This window comes from Hyperolius riggenbachi, chromosome 4 (genome assembly GCF_040937935.1).
Source record: "Hyperolius riggenbachi isolate aHypRig1 chromosome 4, aHypRig1.pri, whole genome shotgun sequence".
Classification (NCBI taxonomy): Eukaryota; Metazoa; Chordata; class Amphibia; order Anura; family Hyperoliidae; genus Hyperolius; species Hyperolius riggenbachi.
The window spans coordinates 282663876-282685432 of record NC_090649.1 but is presented as its reverse complement, the minus strand read 5'-3'; the positions used below and the strand labels follow the sequence as shown (position 1 = coordinate 282685432).

The window sequence follows — 21557 nt, the reverse complement described above, 5'->3', positions numbered from 1 at the left end:
CCACTTTGTGTTGATCTTTCACGTCGAATTCCAATAAAATTGATTCATGTTTGTGGCAGTAATGTGACAAAATGTGGAAAACCTCAAGGGGGCCGAATACTTTTGCAAGCCACAGTATATATGTGGTTTTTTTCCCTGGCATTGTATGGCTAATCCTACTGCTTTAAGAGTGCCTACATCTGAGTAACCACGCGCCTTGATGAAGGGGGACCCTGTGTGGCCCCCGAAACAATTGTCGGCAACCTTGTGGATTATGGCTCAATAAAGAGCGTGATTGACTGAACTGCGGTGTGCTGATGTACTGGATTGTTTGACTTTGTTGGTGGCATAGCCTATGCCATAATATCAAGCACCCGACCATCGTAAAGAGGTGCGCCCACACACATCCTTCATACACTACATCTGAGGGGCCTCTGAAAGTTTTGCTATGGGGTCCCATGATCTTTAGCTACACCTCTGGGGAAGGGGGGGGGGGGTGAAGGGGGCATCTTCACAATGTATTGCTTCAGGTGGCAAAAAGTCTAGGATTGTATATATATATATATCCCATGTTTGATCAGTGCAATGTCTCTCATACTGTATGTACTACTGCCAATGTGAACCACAAATAATGCCAGACTTGGCGAATAAAGCTGATTCTGATTCTGGAAGTTCCTTGCTTCAGTAAAAACTGCATTTGCATGTCCCAAAGACAATTATGAATTTTGCCACTAGATGGGGCTAAAGTCTTTTACTTCAAATACAACATCACAGTATCTGCATATTCCATGTTATCTTATTCACTGTACAATATTGTATAATAGTGTTGCACATTGTAGTTGTTGTTAATAATAATCATCATATTATTATTGCTGTTGTTATTGTTTTTGTTGCTATTGCAATATACGTTTTAAAAATAACATTTATACATATAAGATACTGTAATATGTAAACATTAATGTAACAGTATTGTTCTTACTGTGTAATTGCATAATATTTTTTTGCAACTGAAACTATGCATTTTAATCAGTTCAGTTTATTGTAGTAATCACGCAAAAGACAAAACTGTACATGGTCCAATTTTAATACACTTCATTTGATAAAATTGCATTTAAATATGATTTTTTTTTATACTCAGAGTTTTTATTGAGGCTGGTTTCACACAGCAAACTGGTGGCAGTCAGGGCCGGGCCAAAGGCAGAGGCGAGAGAGGCTCCTGCCTTAGGGTACAGTGTAGGAGGGGGCGCACAACTCACTCAGCTATTATTCCCCTATTGTGTTTGAAGCAGAGAGAAATAAGCAAAGGAGATACATGGCTGTGACTGCAAGCCAGATAACTAGAGATTAAGGTGTTGGGGGCCCTGGAGTGCCTCTTAGTTTAATAGCAATCAGTGTGTGTCTGTGAGAAGTCCTGCGTCGCCATAGAGTAACATGACTTCCAGTCCGTCGCAGAGCAACACAACTACACGCGTTAACGTAGTTTTGTCCTAGCGTCGGGGATGCCGGGAAAACATTTCCGTCGTGCCATATCGTGGCAGTATGAAAGTCTCCACAGACTTTCATTACCCGGCAGTGGGGTGCGGTAAAAATACCGCACCACCCCGGTTTGTAAGGGCCCAAAAGGTTTTTAACATACAAATGAAAAAAAAAATATCAATACATGTACAATGTGGAACCTACATTTAGAACATCCTAAACTCCCACAATAGTATTATTATTATTGATTTACATAGCACCAGCCTCTTCCGTGGTGCTGTACAACAGCATACAGGGTATAACAATACAAAATAAACAATACAACAGTTAATACAAGACAATAATGGATTACCGCTGATGCAGTGAACAAATCAACTACATATTTTTACACAGGGGTGGAAGATATGCACACACATTACACCGCATTGTGACACAAAAGGGGAAGGGAGCCCTGGCTATAAGGCCTTACAGTCCAAAAGTATAAGGTATAGTACAGTAGATAAAGGGAAGCTGTGTATGAGATGGTAGAAATAGTGGTCAGTGGCTGAAGTGTCCTAGGTAGGAGAGTGTGCTTGCCTGAGGAGGTGAGTTTTCAGATTGCACCTAAAAAGAGCAAGGGCACATTTCCACTATCGCGAATCTGCATGCGTTTTCTGCACGCAGATTCGCACAACCAATACAACTTAATTAGCCTGTTTCCACTTGTCAGGAAAACAGAGCGTTTTTCTGTGCAGGAAAAATCTGCACAGTAGAGACATCAGAATTCGCACACCGTGGTGTGTGATTCGCATACAATGTAATTAATAGGAAATTCATATGCGTTTTCGCTATGTGAATTTTCCATGCAAATTTGCGTACGTTTTCACCTAAAATCAATGTAAAAGCACACAGACACTGACATGGTAAAATTCGCATACTTACAAAAAAACACGAAAACGTATGCGAATTTGCGGTAAAATTCGCATGTGAATTCGTTTTCACATTTTCCGCAACAAATTTGCACAAGTGGAAACTGGTCCTAAGTGTGAGTGAGTGGTGGATGTGTTGTGGTAGAGTGTTGCAGAGGAGGGGAGAGGATAGAGAAAAGTCTTGTAAGCAGGAGTGAAAAGAGGTGACCACCAGAGAAGAACACAGGAGAATATCGTTAGTAGAGTGGAGATTGCGTGTAGGATGGTATCTGGAAATAAGTTACTTTAGATAGGAAGGAGCTAGATTGTGGAGAGCTTTGTAGGTGAGAGTCAGGATTTTTGTATCTTTTGTGTAACTGACAGCCATTGAAGGGACTTTCAGAGGGAGACTGGGCTGGAGAAGTGGGAGGAGAGGTGGATGAGCAGCAGTTGGCAGGGAGACTGCAGAGCAGAGCTGCAATAGTCTAGTCGTGAAATTATCAGGCCATGCACCAGAAGTTCGGTAGTGTCCTGTGTAAGAAAAGATACGGGAGATGTTTTTTAGGTGGAGGAGACAAGAGGAGGATAGTTTGTCAATGTGTGGTTTAGTGTGGTAGTAGATGCAAGCGCTGCAGCCCAATTGCGAAAAAAACACCAATTATCTATAATAGCTACTGTATGTGTAGTAACTTTTGACCAAGCCAACACGTAGAATATGAAAAAAAAAGATAATGTTGAAACAGGACAATGCAGATAATCCAGGGGCGTAGCAATAGGGGGTGCAGAGGTAACAACCGCATCGGGGCCCTTGGGCCTGAGGGGCCCCGAAGGGCCCTCCCTCAACTGCAGTATTAGCTCTCTATTGGTTCTGTGCTCATAATAATCACTTATATAGATGCTTTGAATAGTGGTAATCATTAACAAACTGCTTCCCATCCCCTTCTTGCACCTCTGACACTGTGGTTGTCCTTGGCAGGTTTTGGTGCCCGTATCAATTGTTATGTATAGAGCGCTTGGGGGGCCCCATTGTAAAACTTGCATCGGGGCCCACAGCTCCATAGCTACGCCACTGAGATAATCATAGGATTTAAGATATAACAAAGCCTGCAAGGCTCGCTGAAATACAAGAGTCAGACAACGACAAACATATATGAAGGACAGTAAAACATAACAAATGGAAAACAAACCATGGTGACACCTCTATGAATTGTTAGAAATTCCCCTCCTGTTATTTCTCAAAGTAGGAAGTACTTTGTCTTGATCGATTTATGTCCTAGACGGCACTTATTTAAACTGGCCGGATTTAAAGAGACACTGAAGTGAAAAAAAAATATGATATAGTGAATTTGTTGTGTACTATGAATAATTACTAGAAGATTAGCAGCAAAGAAAATATTCTCATACTTTTATTTTCAGGTATATAGTGTTTTTTCTAACATTGCATCATTCTATAATATGTGCAGATTACACAACATTCAAAATGAGTCTTTCAGAGCAGTCTGTGAAGTAATGACCTCTCCTCTAGCAGAGGAAAAGTAAATAGTCCAGGAACAGTTGAGATAATAAAAGTCAGATAACAGCCCTCTCCACCACTAACTTAAGGCTAGTACACACTAGCAATTTTGATTGACCAATGATTGCTCAATTTTACCACCTCCATGTAGTATGACCATTTACCTATATAATCTGCATAGAATTGAAAATCTGTTTGGCCCTCATACTACATGGAGGTGGTAAAATTGAGCAATCATTGGTCAATCAAAATTGCTAGTGTGTACTAGCCTTTAGTCGGAGAGCTTAATGGCTTGTTTGCATAGAGATAACAACTGGAGTTTCTCAACTCTTCCTGTACTGGAAACACTTACACTGATGTATCTGATCTTAATGTTTTATTTCTTAGCTGTACTACACATACAAATCATAATATCATCATTTTTTTTTCGCTTCAGTTTCTCTTTAAAGAGAGCCTGAGGTAGGCTCAAAAAAATGAAAAAAAGAAAAGTAAGCTACCTGATCCAGGGCGCTGTGCGGATCAGGTAGCCACAAAAACCACTGCTCCCCAGTCCCCACCTGTCCTGTGGGCTGCAATGTCCCACTTTCACTTTTGTGACCTCTGGGTCATAACATTGCACTGAGAGACTGTGTGTTTCTCACAGCGTGCAGGGAGGCAGGAAGAGCAGCCAGGGAGAGAGAGCTGTCCAATGACAGCTCAGGAACCCTGCAGGGAAACCCCTGGTGGGCGGTTTGAACAGGGAATACCTCTCCCCTGTGTTTACCTGCAAGTTAGCGACAAATCTTGTCGCTAAACTTGGAGGGCTATAGCGGGGCGGTTGGGGGACACAGAGCCATGTCATAAGGCAGAGAACATGCCTTTGTGTCCCATCTGCCCCCAAAGATCCACCTCGGGTTCTCTTTAAGCAAGCGGATTGGTTATATACCCCTTTAATCAAGTTTGTTTATGGGGTCAGCCTGAGGAAATAAACACTATTTTCTATTTATGAAGTTAACGTACTCAAACTCCTTGTTTTCTCATTATGACCATAAACATGATTCCAAGGCTAAGTTGTGTTGCGCTAACTGGATTAATTGTGAAGTGTATTGCTGCAGCCAAGATGTGAAAGGTTACTAGTCTGTAGTTCAGTTCAATAGTTTCTAGGCCAATATTTTTTTTTATCAATCATTTTTTTATTGAAATAAGATAAGACAAATACAGTAGCGAATTATATAAAACATAGATTCTAGGTCTATATTAAGAATAGCTAGGGCTTAAATATGATTTTCGATAATACATTTAATGCATGTTAGAAAATGCTGAACCTATAAATAAAACATTTTCAGGGATATTCACTTACTTAGGCACAGTGGCTTGCACATACAGGTGCCCATGCACAAGTTAGTATGTGAGCTCATTGGTTTCAGTGTAGGAATACAATTAGGCATGTTTACATTTTCTTGAGGTCTGGTTTAAGATTTTGTTGCCTCTAACCTTGTTGATGGCAAAACATTTACATGATTTGTCTGTACTTCTGTCAACATAAATAAAAATGTGTACTTTATTCCTGTTAAAAAACGGGACTCAGAGTGATGCAGGATGACTTTAGCAACAGAAGACAATGGGTAGGACACAGAGGATAAAGTAAACACATGAGTGGAAACCAGCAGGAGGCTGTCAGATGTAACCCAAAGAGGTTCCTTCTACACTAATTCTGCAATACACTCTTCTGACAGTAATCTACAATGGGGGGTGGGGGGGGGGAGCCACTGGGGGGCTATTGGGACCGTTAGGGTAAGAAACGAAGTGGAGCCCAACTAGGCACTTTGCATTTGTCAGGCTACAATTAAGACACCAGAAACTGCAGGATTAGTTGCAGAATGAGGGCAACTACTAGCGGTAATCCAGCAGGGAAAAAGAGTGGAAAATGGACTAAAAGGTATCAGTGTGTTGGCGGCAACAATGGTGACTGATAAAGGTCCTCTTGGTTTACAGTGAAGTCAAACATTTTCACCTGTTCCCCCAATAAAAATTATGGGGCTCGGTTTATATCTCTGTAGGTTCATATTCAGATACACACAGAGGCTGATAAGAGAAACAGGTTACGTGCTACAAGAACAAGCTACGTGCTCAAGCTGCTGGTCAGACTCTATGTCCTTAGTAAGTGTAAATGGTTAAAAGTTTTGTCTTAAAGGTAAAAAAAAAATCCACTTTAAGGTACAATGATTTATGAATGGTGCATGAGTTCCTGAGATGTAGCATAAGGATACGCAACAGGGAGGAGTTGGGACAGTGCTGAAGTAGCCCCAGCTGCCTTGTGTGTTTGAGGTTGACTGTCCAGATGTCATGTGATGCAAAGTTCAAGATACCACAACAATATCTTGCAGTTCCAAAAAAATAGTTTAATTCTTTATTAGTACAAAATACAAATAGACACTCCCCTTAGAGATGCATGGCATAAAATTGCATCTGATTGGTACAGATTGCCCAACATTTTTATAATTGAACTTTTGTTCATTTGGTCTGAGAAAGGGTACATTTTGATCGGAAAAAAACTAGTATCATTGCCTAAAAGAATATGGTATATAAACCAAACAGATTAATGAATAAACTGAATACATTTCAGCAAAGACAATTGAATCATGATCCATTGTTAGTCGTGGAGCAGATATGCTAACATCAAACCAACAAATGTTGATTCAGCATTTGTGGTTTGATGTCAGCAAATCAGCTAAGACAATGTAAAGGTGGTCATACATAAGGCAATTCGGTTGCCAATCAACCATCCAATACAATTATTATAAATGGAATCCGATATCCCCCAAGTGCATGCTCAATCGACAATGCAACTAATTTCGGGCCGAAATTGGTCGCATTCATTGGTTGGACGTTGTAAGATGTAGGTTGCTCGATTAGGTGCGCAGCGGTAACAGCGAGCGATATCGGGACAAGCAACTAATGCAACAATACCCCCCGACACTCTCCCCCCTAATGTGTAACGTGCCCCCCTCGGAGCCCAGCGCACTATACATTACCTATCTGTGGCCGCTGCTTATCCTCTGCTGTCTCCGACGCCCTCCTTGCTCCATACATGCGCCCCACATGGTTGCACGAGTATCGGGGGCACTTGTGACATCACACACACACGCGCGTAGGCCGGCAACCATGTGAAGGGAGTGTATGGAGCAAGGAGTGTGCTCGGAAACAGCGGTGGACAAGCAGCGGACAAGGACAGGTAATGTATCGTGCTCCTGGGGATCTAATTACCTGAAGATCTTAATAATGTTTGGTGGAACCATGCTAATCATGCTGTTTTTATTTTACTTGATTTTCCATAACATTGCAGGTTTTTTTTTTATTCTTTTCTGACTAAAATGTCACGACAATATTTCAAAACAGCTCTATGTGTTTTAAATATATCCCTGCAACAACATTCTCTGTGTAAGGGACTTGCCCGTGATAGCTCTAGCTTGCTGGTTGCTGGTTGCTCTGCATACAGTACCTGCTCTTGTTATATTGGATGTTTACTGGACCTCTGCTTGTTTACTGGACCTCCCTTGTCTGCTGCCTGAACCAACCTATTGCCTGGATTATTGTTACAACTGTTTGCTGCCTGGTTGACCTCTTTTTTGCCTAGCCCTTCTGTACTGCGATATCTCTGTTTACCCATGTATGACCCTGTACTGTTGCTGGACTTTGCTACTCTGTGTTCTTGTTTAGGCCTGGAAGTTTATTTGCTCACCCTGCATTCAGCTCCAATACCTTGCACACTAAAGGCCTGGGTGTAATCGAAGTCGGGTAGATTTATTCTCACCTCTCGTTCAAGCGGGGACGCGCCACATAAGGTGAAGCGTGTGGAGGTAGATTGGGGCAATGGAGCCGATTCGTGAGTGGATATTCCTACAGGCCTGACACTCTGCTATTTAGTAGCTGAGAACTGCAACCATTTACAGCAGTATAGTGACATCTAAGAATTGCCGTGTGAATTCAGACATTACCTCCACGGGCCATGCCCGTGCACAGCACATAGCTAGATTTTGTGTAGTAAATGTGCCATTAGCAGTTTTTGGTGTTTTTAGGTTTACTTTCCATTCATGATTCCTAGATTTTACCTATTTGTAACATTTCTGAATGAAAGAGCTTTTTAATATTGGATAGTGCTGACCTTTCATTACACATAGGACTTTCTACTCCCTGATAAGGATACAGCGCAAAACAGTGCAGTAAAAAATGGGCGCTCCATAGGCCGTAATGTGCATTACTGATATAGTGGTGTTCAGACAGTAATTTGGACGCAGTCAAAAGACGGAGCCCAAATTACTATTAAAAAAAGCGTAAAAGCTGGCAGCCGAATTACGTCTTTGGCAGCCTGGAGGGGGAATGATAATTAGCGCCACCAGGACTTTTGCAGGAGCAAGGCGAGCCATTTTTCGGCTTTGCCCTGTGCCCAAATTTCTTTCCATGCATGTATGCCCCTGATAATACCTCAGGGACATCAGGTATTGGCACATCCTTGAATTTGGATTTCCAAGCCTTCTAAATATATATAGGTGCTAGCCAAAATTAATGGAAATTATACAAACAATGTTATACAATTTTCACACAGGGCACCTGAGGTAGAGGATCACCCCAAAATGTTGGTCTTTAGTTTGCACTGAATGCTTGGCATTTTGGAATTGCTATGAGCATCATTTATTAAAAGAGAAGGTTCTCGGATAGTTGTGAACATCTTGGATCAAGTGGCAATTCAACATTCAAGATCAATGGAAAACTCAGATGGAACACTTTTCAAAAGCCCTCAGTTTCTAAATATTTTAAGGGCTGCCATAAGGGGAATACAACCTCTTTCAGCTTATAGGGGATTGAGAGGGTACATTATTCGGTGATAAGGGGAGATTTACAACTTCTCCTCCTTCGTCATGAGGCCTTCTGGATCTACATGTTGGGTTCTCGAGTTCCAGGGGGCCTCAGTTAATCCTGGGACTTGAGTCTTTTGTATAATTTCACATCCCCCTCCACCTTTTTTGCTTTTTCTCGTCCCTTCTTTTTATCTTTTCCTTTTTTCTCCAGCAACCATGGTAATTTATATATGCCCTTCTTTTTCAGTGGGTGTACATATATTTTTTAAAAGGTTAACGATGTATTTAAATGTGTGTTTTGTATACTGTTCATACTACACTCGCATGTTTTTGCATTCATGTATTTTTACCTTTAAATGTGGTAGACAGCCTTTTTGAGAGAAAATGGTTTTCTCCTCCTAACCTAATTAAGACTCCACCTGTGCACAGTGTTATTGCAACTATGACTAAGGGCAGATTGTAAGCATGACACATGTCAGTTGATTCTGTGGACGTTTTTAAGTGTCATATTTTTGTCCAATTTAAATAAAAGATGCCAGTTTTTGCACTAATCTGAGTTTGCAGATCCTTCCTTTCTATGTTGACTGATCCGATCCAGCACCTGTGAGCAGGCCCGGCCTGCTCATGAGGCGGGGTGAAACTTTTGCCTCAGGCGGCATCTTTCTAGGGGCGGCAGCACCCGCCCGTCCTTGGGTGCGGGGAGCCGGCCGCCGAGCTGGAGGGGTAGCGGGCAGGACGGGGGTATTGGGCCTAGCGGCGGGGAGGGGGGTCGGACCCCCCCTCCCTCGCCTGGGTCCCCCGATCTGCGCTCCCCTCCAGCCTTACATAGTGAAGCAGCCAGCCGCTACTCGTACGATGCACGGGCGGGAAGGACTCACCTCTTCCTCGTTCCAGCGTGCGCTCCACTGACGTCACTTCCTGCAACGCTGCAGGAAGTGACGTCAGTGGAGCGCACGCTGGGAAGAGGTGAGTCCTCCCCGCCCGTGCCTCGTACGAGTAGCGGCTGGCTGCATCACTATGTAAGGCTGGAGGGGAGCGCAGATCGGGGTAACCCAGGCGAGGGAGGGGGGGTCCGACCCCCCTCCCCGCCGCTAGGCCCAATACCCCCGTCCTGCCTGCTACCCCTCCAGCTCGGCGGCCCCCCTCCCCACGGGGGGGGAGGGGGGGCGGCAGCAGCAGCAATTTTTTAGAAATTTGCCTCAGGCGGCAAAAAGTGTAGGGCCGGCCCTGCCTGTGAGTACTTTAGGGGTTGAGCATTTTGGACTTCTCCTTTACAACATTCTTGCATGTGCTCCTGTCCTATGACATCCTGTACCTGCATTACTGGGCCTACCTAACCAGCTCATATCGCATGATCATGTATTTTGTACAATTTGCCTTGTATAACTTTGTTCTATGTTGTATAACCTTGTTATGTCTGTCATCGTTGTATCATTATATATATTTATTGTCCAGCGCTGCGTAATATGTTGGCGCTTTATAAATACAATAAATAATAATAATGATAATAAAAACATTTGTTTGTCTCACTGCACAGCTAACTGAGTGAGCTGTATATGATGTCAATATGCAAAATGGTTGCTATACTTTGACCTGGGAAAGTTGTAATTTTTACAATGAGGAATTTAGACCTTTTGTCAGTTTGTATAAACAACATGCTGTAGTAAGGTGAGGTAAACTTTCCTTCACCTCCCCTGCCGTAAATAAAAATAAATAAAGGCAGGTGAACTGACACAGCACCTATGATAAGTAGTGATGGTCATGTCTAGGAGAACTCATACAGAAGTATGTGATCAGTCTGGTCAGGTGATAGCAATGTCAGTCTCTGATTTGCTAATCATGACACCATGAGGAATTTAGACCTTTTGTCAGTATGTATAAACAAAATGCTGTAGTGAGGTGAGGTAAACTTTCCTTCCCCTCCCCTGACTAAATAAAGGCAGGCGAACTGACACAGCACCTATGATAAGTAGTGATGGTCATGTCTATGAGAACTCATAGAGAAGTATGTGATCAGTCTGGTCAGGTGATAGATATGTAATCAGAGCTTTGCAAATCAATCAGCTGAGCAAACAAATCTCATGCTTCTCCATAAGTTCTCCATGAGACTAGTTGTAGACATGACCATCGGTCCATCACTAAAAATAAGTAATTCTGATACCATTCATGAGAAGTCAGTTTCAAGTTGTCAGTGACAGCAGAAAGACATGTATCCACCAGACTGCGTGTGAACTACTACACTGGCTGCAGTTCAGAAGGATATGAGTCACATAACCACTAACTCAGAAAGGAAAAAAAAAACATTTCCACTTACCATATGAGCTTTAAAACATGTTTTCAACAGTCACTTTCAACATAAGAACTTAAAAATTTTTTTAAAAAAACTGAGGTTCAGTGGATCCAGTACTCATTATTTTATTATTATTATTATTATTATTATTCAGTATTTATATAGCGCCAACATCTTGCACAGCGCAGAACAAAGTATATTGTCTTGTCCCTTAACTGTCCCTTAGAGGGGCTCACAATCTAATCCCTACCATATCTGAATGTGGAACAGAGGCGCCAGCAGGATAAAAATTCATAAAACCTTTAAAAATGCTTGGAGGAAGTGGTGGGCTTGCCTCCCAAAAGCAGACAAGATATCCTGTTCTCATATAAATCATCACATTTATTAATATACAGTACCCCAAACAAAAATGCAACGCGTTTCGCAGGTCAAGCCCGTTTCATCAGGCAAAAATGGGGACAACAGGAGATCTGTAGTAACGGACTTAGCACCTCAACTAGTGGTTGCCTGAATGGTAACCCATGTTTGTGAGTATAATTTCTCTCACTTAACCATTTGATCAATCATCTTAACGTACTGCACCATATTGGGCTCTCGGTTTTTCTCTTATAATCCCTACCATAGTCATACAGTATGTCTTGTATGCATATCGTAATATAGGGCCAATTTAGGGGGAAGCCAATTAACTTACCGGTACCTGTATTTTTTTGGCTTGTGGGAGGAAACCGGACTGCCCGAAGGAAACCCACACAGATGCAGGTGGAACATACAAACTCTGTGCAGTCTCCTGGCTGGGATTCAAACCAGGGGCCCAGCAATGCGAGGTGAGATTGCTAATCACTATGCTGCCCCAGTACCTGGCTCTTCACTTTCAAAACATACTCAGATAATTCAGAGAGATACAGAGACATAGATGATAGGTAGCCAGATAGTGCTTATGTCCCCATGTTAGATAACAAACACAAGCTACTAACATACACTAATAGTGTATGTTTAACAGATACTAACAGCTATTTAACAGTTATAACAGATATTTAACAGCTACTCTCGAGGACTACATACAGTACAATTCAATGAAATTATTCTAGACAGTTTTAGTGACAGGTACAGTCTGGTACATAGTACACTCCATACATATACTGATAGAGAATATATTAGTTTCTGCTTTGTTACTGATATCCTGATGGTAGCTTATTGACATTCTGCTAGCTTCATGGGATTTAAACAGAAGATTTTTATGCTGTAGGTTTACATAACACATTTATGACATGCATCAAAACCCCTTAAAATGATCAATATGGAAAGATAACAGGGCAAATTAACCTTTTCATTCATCATCTTGAATAATAAGTAGAGTTGGTAGAGTTAAGTGATAGATGTCAAAATCTTTACTAGACATTATGACATTTTTGTAGTAGTGTTGTTTGTAAATATGGCCATTTATGTGAGTGCATGAGTGTTATCGTAATCTCCAAATGTTATCTGAACACGTAGATCCCATAAGAAACCAAGGCAGCTGTCCCCATAACAAAGAGAATTACCCTAGGCAAGGTGCATCCGGCTCACTCTGCTTAATAGCAGCCTACATAGCAACTGTGCAGAAGTGGACTAATTGCTAGGCTGACTCCAGCAGCAGGAGCATGATTCAGAGACATGGCACTGCATGGAATAACTATCATCATCACTGGGATACTGATCCAAGGAGCATACTGCTGCTTGAATCCTGATGATTTTGTGGGAGCCAGATCACATGGAGACATTATTATTGGAGGCCTGTTTTCTGTGCATGGCAGAATGATTCAGTCAGCTAGGGGTTATCCACAGCAACCAGCTATCCAAAACTGTGTAGGGTGAGTAGTATCATCTATCATACATTTTGTGATATATTTTATATTTTATTATCTCATTACCCGTGTGAACATCAAAGGAGTATTGGAAATGTTATCAATGTACAATGAATATCAGAGCCAGAGGCATTACAATCATGTTTAATGTCTAGTCAATCAGATGTCAAATACTTACTTAAAGGATTACTGTAGGGGGAAAAATAATTGAACTTACCCTGGGCTTCTAATGGTCCCCCGCAGATGTTCTGCGCCCGCACAGCCACTCACCGATGCTCCGGTCCCCGCCTCCAGTTCACTTCTGAAATTTTCGAGTTTAAAGTCGGAAAACCACTGCACCTGCGTGACCGTGTCCTCACTCCTGCTGACGTCACAAGGAGCGTACTGCGCAGGCGCATACTGTAGTGGGCCTGAGCAAAACACTCCTGGTGATGTCAGCGGCAGCGAGGACACGGTCACGCAGGCGCAGTGGTTTTCTGACTTTAAAGTGGTAAATTCCAGAAGTGAACCGGAGGCGGGGACTGGAGCATCGGTGAGTGGCTGCGCAAGCACAGGACATCTGTGGGGGACCATTAGAAGCCCTGGGTAAGTTCAACTCTTTTTCCCCCTACCCCCTTACAGTAGTCCTTTAACAGGCCAAAGAATTATCAGAAGTGTTATTAGTGGAAAAGGAATTCCTATAATTAGACTATTAATTTTAATGAAAAATTGCTGTTTTAGCAATGGTTGATTCCAGGGGCGCAGCAAAAGCCATAGCAGCCATAGCAGCTGCTATGGGGCCCTGGAGAAGAGGGAGCCCAGGTGGTGCTTGATGTATTCACTATTAACTTTCTTGTGTTCACCTACCCTCATTCTGACTATCAGTGCCCATGTACTACATGCAGTGTAGATTGCACGAGAATGTAAATTGCAATTTAAATCGTAACTATCGGTTAGGAGCCGGTGGCATAGCTAAAGAGTGCCTACATCTGAGGGGCCCCTGAAAGTTTTGCTATGAGGCCCCATAATCTCTAGCTACGCCACTGGTTGATTCTCAACCTAACCAGCTCTGCAAGGTACAACATTCATAATTACAGTAGGCATAACCAATACCATATAACAGAGTAAATTTATTATGCAAATAGAATTACTCGACTTTTATGCTAAGAGCACTACCTCATGAAAATGTATAAGAAAAAGATTGTGCAATTTGTCTTCTCTTCACCGCAGTTAATTTCATAAGGAAAGTCAGCAATCTGGAAAATTCAAATGCACAAAAAATGTGTTATAATGATTATTACGTTTAGCCAGCTGAAGATATAACATTAATAGAGATTCCAAGAATACTCTTTACCATATAATTTCTAGTGCATGGGGCATCACAATGGGCCCTGTAATACCAGCAACTGAGTGGGGTCAAGAGGCCAGGGGGACCCGCTTCTTTCACCTCCCACACATCCTCCCATTGCCAGAGTAGCGAAGCAGAACTTTACCTATTCCAGTGTGTGTCCACTCAGCTGTTTACTGGCTCCGTTCTCTATGGCTCCCAATACATGTGCTGTATGGAGTTGAGGTGTGCTTTACAGAATGGCAGTGGCGAACAACAGAGTGGACTAACCCAGCGCTGTAGCAGATTAAGGTCTGCTGTGCTACTCTGTCAATTGAGGGGTGAAACTGTCTACATGTACTATACTCATAAGCATTGAAGAGTGGTCTACCAGTCAGGAAATTCTGTTGACTGCTGAAAAAAATGAAGATTCAGCTCATCCATTCAGGTTTATGCCTACACAACGGAGAGAAGAAAAGAACGAGGAAGATCATGCTTATGAGGCCATCTACGGGGTAAACAACAGAGATCAAAACAATTTTTTTAATCTATTAGATTGATGGTTGTCTCTCAAGATAAGAATGGACAACTGTCACCTCTTGCCTATGGGCAGCCTAAATTGCCAATTAGAAATGGTAAACCTGCATCATACAAAAAAGGAGGCTATATATGGAATGTGCTATTGGATGGTGACATTTTGGCACTCCGGTTTCCTTCCACATCCCAAAAACATACAAATAAGTTAATTGGCTTCCCTCAGATTGGCCCTAGACTATGATACATACACTACACAATACATACTTAGACAAGGACTGTGATAGGGATTAGATTGTGAGCCCCACCGAGGGACAGTTAAGTGACAAGACAATATACTCTGTACAGCACAGCGGAAGATGTGGGTGTTATATAAATACTAAATAATAATAATACATAATGGTACAGACTGAGTTTTAGTTTGTCTTTTGAGCTTTTACATGCCATGTACAGTAAGTACAATTTATTAGTAGTCTCTAGCAGAAGATGAGCCCAATCACCCCAACACATGAATGTTATTCTTACACATTAATAAGTCATAAACTTATATCATTCTACAACAGTCAATATCTGTTTTGGTTGTGTATTGGCAGGTTTGAGATGCAGGGATTTCTGCAGATACTAGCCATGACTCATGCTATAGATATGATAAATAATTCCTCACTCATACCAGGCATTAAACTGGGATATGAAATTTATGACACTTGTTCAGAAGCCACACTGGCTATCTCAGCTGCACTACGATTTCTGTCTTCATACAACACAACACAAGATGCTGTGGAATTCCGATGCAATTATTCTGACTATACACCAAAAATAAAAGCTGTGATCGGGGACTGTTATTCAGAGGTGTCCATCAGTGTGGCAAGATTACTGAACACCCAGCTCATCCCACAGGTAAGTCTCCTGGTCAGTGTTATCCAGCCGTCAAAAATATATATTGACATTAACTATATAATGCCAAATATTTTCCATCACTGTTTGGTACTATTAAATAGCAATTTAATTTAATCCAGAGCCACTGAACATGCCTTGTTGCAAACGAGGTTAGGGAAGGGGGACACCTTGTTAACTCCTGGTAACACCACAGTAAATTAAAGTGTCAGGATACGTCTCAAATGCTGAGTTGTATAGTGCAAAAGTGTCTTCTATGGGAACTGCAAGGTAGGGTGACCAAACACCCTAAAAAAGATGAACACAGAGACAACGGGAGGCCAAATGGTGCGGTATGTCACAAGAAGAGTGATGGAAAACAAAAAGGATTAGGGTACTCACAAAGGAAGGTTGTACAAAGGGCAACCAACCACTGGAAGCAGGTGGAGTTCTATGAACCTGACTCAGGTTTCTGGCTGGAGCTGGCTGTAGTTGCACTATCAATGGCAAAGGCACTAGATACCAACGTACACCCCTCCCAAAGTAGGGTGAAAAGCACAAAGGGGGTAAGAGGCACCCAGAAATAGATAAAACTGACTTAAAAACAGCTAAAAATAGAGAAATAGAGGTGGCTTACCTCAATAACAACAAGTTCATATAAATATGAATTTTTATTAAGCACAGGCAACGCATTTCATGGGTCCGTGCCCACTTCCTCAGGTCGAATAAAGTGCCAGAGTTGTATCAGAGCCATGTACGGAGCACTTCTGTGGGAAGCAGAGCCAACTGCATATTTTGCAAGCAACCTCTTCAGCAGCCATCTGATAGTTCCATACTTGGGAAACACAATTCTTATTCTGGTATCCACAGAAGACACTTTTGAGCTACATTGCTTTGCATGTGGTAGACTAGACTGCGGCCACTTTCTTTTTTTCAATACAGTGTTATTAGCTCATCTACCCTGGACAATCCAAGCAGTACTTTGTGAGTGTTGCACTAATCTCTGATTCAGTGGAAAGATTTTTTTAGTTGATCACCATGCTGACTATGGGCCTTCTAATTTGGCAGGCTATTCCTTGGCCACAACTGCAAATTGGATTTCTAATTTGAGGGCATTATAGTGATCATCACTATAGTAAAGTTTTTGTTAGGACATGCACCCCCACTAACCTCCAATGCAGTAGGGAGTTTTAATTGGGGGTGTTCATGAGTGGACAATTATAACAACTACCTATTTAATGCATTTATTAGATAACCACACTGACCACCAATACTGTTGGGTGTTTTCATAAGTAGAGCATTCTGAATACCAATGTAGATTGAGATGAATACTCACAAACCATGGTCACTAAATTTGCAACTTATTTATCAATAGCTCAATTAAGTTCAGTTATTGATAAACTCCATCTTAGATTTTGTGACACTCTTCTGAGTTGGATAATTCCAGTGGACTGGAGCACAGCCCAAGTTTTCCCATTATTATGATTATTATTATTTAGTATTTATATAGCGCCGACATCCTACGCAGCGCTGTACAGTATATATATATATATTGTCCCTAACTGTACCTCAAAGGAGCTCACAATCTAATCCCTACCGTGGTCATATGTCTATGTCTGTATTGTGTAGTGTATGTATTGTAGTCTAGGGCCAATTTAGGGGGGAGCCAATTCACTTATCTGTATGTTTTTGGAGTGTGGGAGGAGACCGGAGTGCCCGGAGGAAACCCACGCAGACACGGGGAGAACATGGTGAATACTTCATCCTACTACCAATTACTGAATCTGAGAGAGCCTAAGTGCTTTGAGTCCTATGGGAGAAAAGCGCTATAGAAATGTTATTGTATTGTATTGTATTGTATTGTATATAAACTTTAAGAAGGGCAAAACAAATCAGATCAGGGAAATTATAGACCTGTACATTTAACATCAGTGGTGAGCAAGTAATGCTTAAAAATACTTCATAGCACAGAATAATGTAATTTCTCAGTATCAGCATGGGTTTATTAAGGACAGATATTGTTTGACCAACCTGCTTAGCTTTTTATGAGGTGGCTAATGCTAATGTGGAGATAAGCAATGTTGTAGATGTGATTTACTTGGAATGTACAAAGGCCTTCAGTATTGTTTCTCACAACAGTCTAGTGCAGACATTGAGGATGTGAGGGGTGGGGAAGAATCAGTATGCATGAAGAAGGAACTGGCTAATGGACAGAAAGCAAAGAGTTGTGGTCACTGGATCATGGCTCATCGTCAAGATGGATGTCTTTTGGCAATGTGGTCCCACAGGGGTTGATATTGAGTTCAGTACTCTTCAATTTATTAATTAAATGGGCGAAAATTATGCTGTTCTATTATCCCCACATCATTCATTTAATATGGACAGCATAACTTTCACCGTAGAGTTTGTGTTAAAAAAAAAAGCTTTAAAACACATCTCTATTTCTCTAAACATCTAAACTGTCATCATTAGTGATAAGAATCTGATGTACTGGTTCTCTGCTTAACTGCTGCTGACACTCTAGCTGATTTACAACACGGCCAGCTCAGACACTACAGACAGAACGTGCTATGTAACTAGCTAAGTAAATAAACCGGCTGCTAATTAGTTATTTTACTTAGCAGCCTATTTATTTATTTACTTTGCTAGTTACATAGCACAGCTCTGTCTGTAGCATCTGAGATGGCCATGTTGTAAATCAGCTAGAGTGTCAGTAGCAGTTAAGCAGAGAGCCAGTCCATCAGATTCTTATCACAAATGACTGCAGCTCAGATGTGTAGGGATGTAGAGAAGTGTTTTTAAAGCTTTTTTTTTTTAACACAAACTCTATTGTGAAAGTTATGCTGTCCAAATTAAATAAATGATGTGGGGATAATGGAACAGCATAATTTTCGCCATAGTGCCCCTTTAATGACCTAGTAGATGAAGTATAAAGTAATGTTGCTATGTTTGCAGATGATAGAAAGTTCAGCAGAATTATAAACAAAAAGGAAGATAGAGACATATTGCAGAAGGATCTGGATAGAATAGCTGTATCGGCAAGTAAATGGCATGTGAAATTATGAAGTCATGCATTTTGGTCATACCAATAATCATAGAAATACTCTAACACCATACAAAATAAACGGTATACTGAAGGGGACATCAAACTTGGAGAGAGTTAGGAGTACTGGTTGCCAACAAGTTACATTTTTTATTTAAGTTATTCAATGTAAAGCAGCTTCAGTTAAAGTAAAAAAAAATCACATTTTGGGATGCCTTTAAAGGGAAATTAAAACTTGGGATGCTAGTATAATACCGCCAACTATTAATCTCCTTGGCGGTAACCCCGAGCTATGGTCAGGGCGGAAAAACGCAGCTCAGACAGGTAACCCAGACCTGCATTCGGGGTAGCCGCCGGAGGCTGTATGCAGAGCAATGCATGCAGCGGGCATTTCAACTCGCCTCCCGGGGATCCCAACGTCGGCCCCCATTCTTCTTCCGCTCCTCCGAGGCTCTGCTTCCCCTGGTGAGATCGTTGTCTGTCATCATGACGACAGCCGGCAATCTCACTTTAGGGTTGCAGCGCCACCCAGAAGACGGAGGGAAAACTGCAGCTCTGGAGCCCAGGGAGGTGAGCGATTGCTGGGGCTGCTGCAGACTCTCTGCTGGTATGATTTTTTCATGATTTTAGGGTCTAAAAGCACATGAAAAAACTGTATCACTTTTAGATCCTAAAATCAGAAGGAATCATACTGCCAGGGAGGTTAAGGCCCTTTAACAATGTGCAGGTTGATTTGCAATGCCATTGCAATGCAACAGTGCAAAAAGTTGCGCCACGCATTAGACATACAGTGTAACTATACAGTGTTAAGCATACAGTTCAATGAAAGTATGCTTCACTGCCACTGTAAAAGTGCACATTATTTAGTTAACCCACAGCATGCTATGCGTTGCTTAATCGGAAAACGTTGTGCCACATAGGAATATCATTGCATTGCATTGGGATGCGATAATATAGTCCGTTGCGATGTAACATTCACAGTGTTATAGGAACTTTAATCACCATGTGATCCACAAACAATCAGAATATGAGCATTTTTTAAAAGATGGAATCTAACTAATCAAAACTTAAGCATTCCTTTATGTGTGCATAAAGTAATTGCCAATGATGTATAGAATGTCACAATAAGTGTTAATACATTCTTATTTGCTTTAATACTGTCTTAAAATATAGATAGTATACTGAACATGACTAATAATTATTTTTTAATAGGTCAGTCATGCGTCATCTGCTGAAATACTGAGCGATAAACTTCGCTTTCCTGCTTTTTTAAGGACAATACCAAGTGACACTTTCCAAACTCGGGCAATGACAAAACTCATTCATTACTCTGGGTGGGACTGGATTGGACTCATAACCATGGATGATGATTACGGGCGATCAGCTCTGGAGAGCTTCGGAACACAGGCTGCTAAAATCAATGTCTGCATTGCATTTAAAGAAATGATACCTGCTCATTTGTCTGACAGCACCGTACAGTCCAGGATAGATGACACCATTGAAACCATACTGAAAGAAACTAGAGTGAATGTCATTGTTGTATTTTTAAAGCCTTCACTTGTAGTAAGACTTTTTGAAAAAGTTCTAGAGAAGAAGATAAAGAAAACATGGATTGCAAGTGACAGCTGGGCCGCAGCCACTGGAGTCAGCAGCATTCCAAATATTCAAAACATTGGCCCAGTAATTGGATTTACTTTCAAGAGTGGAGATACTACATTGTTCGAAGATTATTTAAAAAATCTAAATCCCAAGAATTTTGAGATGAACCGCTTCTTGGATCAGTATGCAGTTCTCGTGTCTGGCTGTCCAAAGGCTATTTACAGTGAACTATATGACTGTGTTTCTAATTATTCCAGGAAAGCTGTGTTCACACCAAGAAAGACAAAAGAAAGATCTCTGAGACCAGATTTCCTTTCATCCACAGTACAGCCAGGGCTTATCATAAGCACTCATTTGGCAGTGGCTGCTATAGCACATGCTATTCAAAATCTCTGTCGGATTCGAAATTGCAAGGATCCTAAGGCCTTTGCACCATGGCAGGTAAAGTGATTCATGGGTTACTGATGATGCTGCTGCTAAGAAGGGTTAAAATCTAACAATATATTTATTTAACAATATAAAAAAACAAGTCTACCTATAAGTCCAGATCATGTAATCAACACGAAACCAAGGGATTATCCTTAGTATGTTAATATTGTGTGGTTATAACCACAGGCTAGGAAATGTACAGTCATTTCAAAAAAGGTTCCCACATTCTCAAATTTCTTCTGAGAAAAAAGCCAATTATCTGTTTCTCTTATTGTGTACATTTGGAAAGTATGGAATTCATGAGCTACGTCATTCGTTTCAATTAAAAAAAATATTTTACTAACTTGAAATACATTAAATCACAAAGACAGGTAAAAGTTTGTAATAGCAAAACAATTGCACATTTTACCAGTACAAACAGATTTATAATATGCATATATTGTACTGTAAATCTCCATAATCCCAAACAATTTTAGGGAGAGGAACAAGGGTACCTTCTCCCGTTAGGGGGTGTTTGTAAGCATACATTTGGAGAATTTGTCTAAATTATTAACCACCCTGGCGTTCTATTAAGATCGCCAGGGCAGCTGCATGAGGGTTTTTTTTTAATAAAAAAAAAACTATTTCATGCAGCCAACTGAAAGTTGGCTGCATGAAAGCCCACTAGATGGCGCTCCGGAGGCGTTCTTCTGATCGTCTCCGGCGGCCAAAAGTAACACGGAAGGCCGCAATGAGCAGCCTTCCGTGTTTGGCTTCTCCTGTCGCCATGGCGACGAGCGGAGTGACGTCATGGACGTCAGCCGACGTCCTGACGTCAGCCGCCTCCGATCCAGCCCTTAGCGCTGGCCGGAACTATTTGTTCCGGCTGCGCAGGGCTCAGGCGGCTGGGGGGACCCTCTTTCGCCGCTGCTCGCGGTGGATCGCTGCAGAGCGGCGGCGATCGGGC

The 21557-nt window shown here is 41.6% G+C and overlaps 1 protein-coding gene across 1 annotated transcript in view; it reads left to right on the top strand.

Moving 5' to 3' along the window:
• Positions 1 to 2835: 2835 nt before the first annotated feature.
• The window catches only part of GPRC6A (G protein-coupled receptor class C group 6 member A), a 29525-nt gene continuing 10803 nt past the window's right edge, over positions 2836 to 21557 (top strand). Inside the window, exons 1-4 of the mRNA XM_068279465.1 lie at positions 2836 to 2877; positions 12478 to 12833; positions 15261 to 15564; positions 19796 to 20623. Of these exons, the coding sequence (XP_068135566.1) occupies positions 12637 to 12833; positions 15261 to 15564; positions 19796 to 20623 (1329 nt within the window). The 5' untranslated portion in view covers positions 2836 to 2877; positions 12478 to 12636. The remainder of the gene's footprint in view (positions 2878 to 12477; positions 12834 to 15260; positions 15565 to 19795; positions 20624 to 21557) is intronic.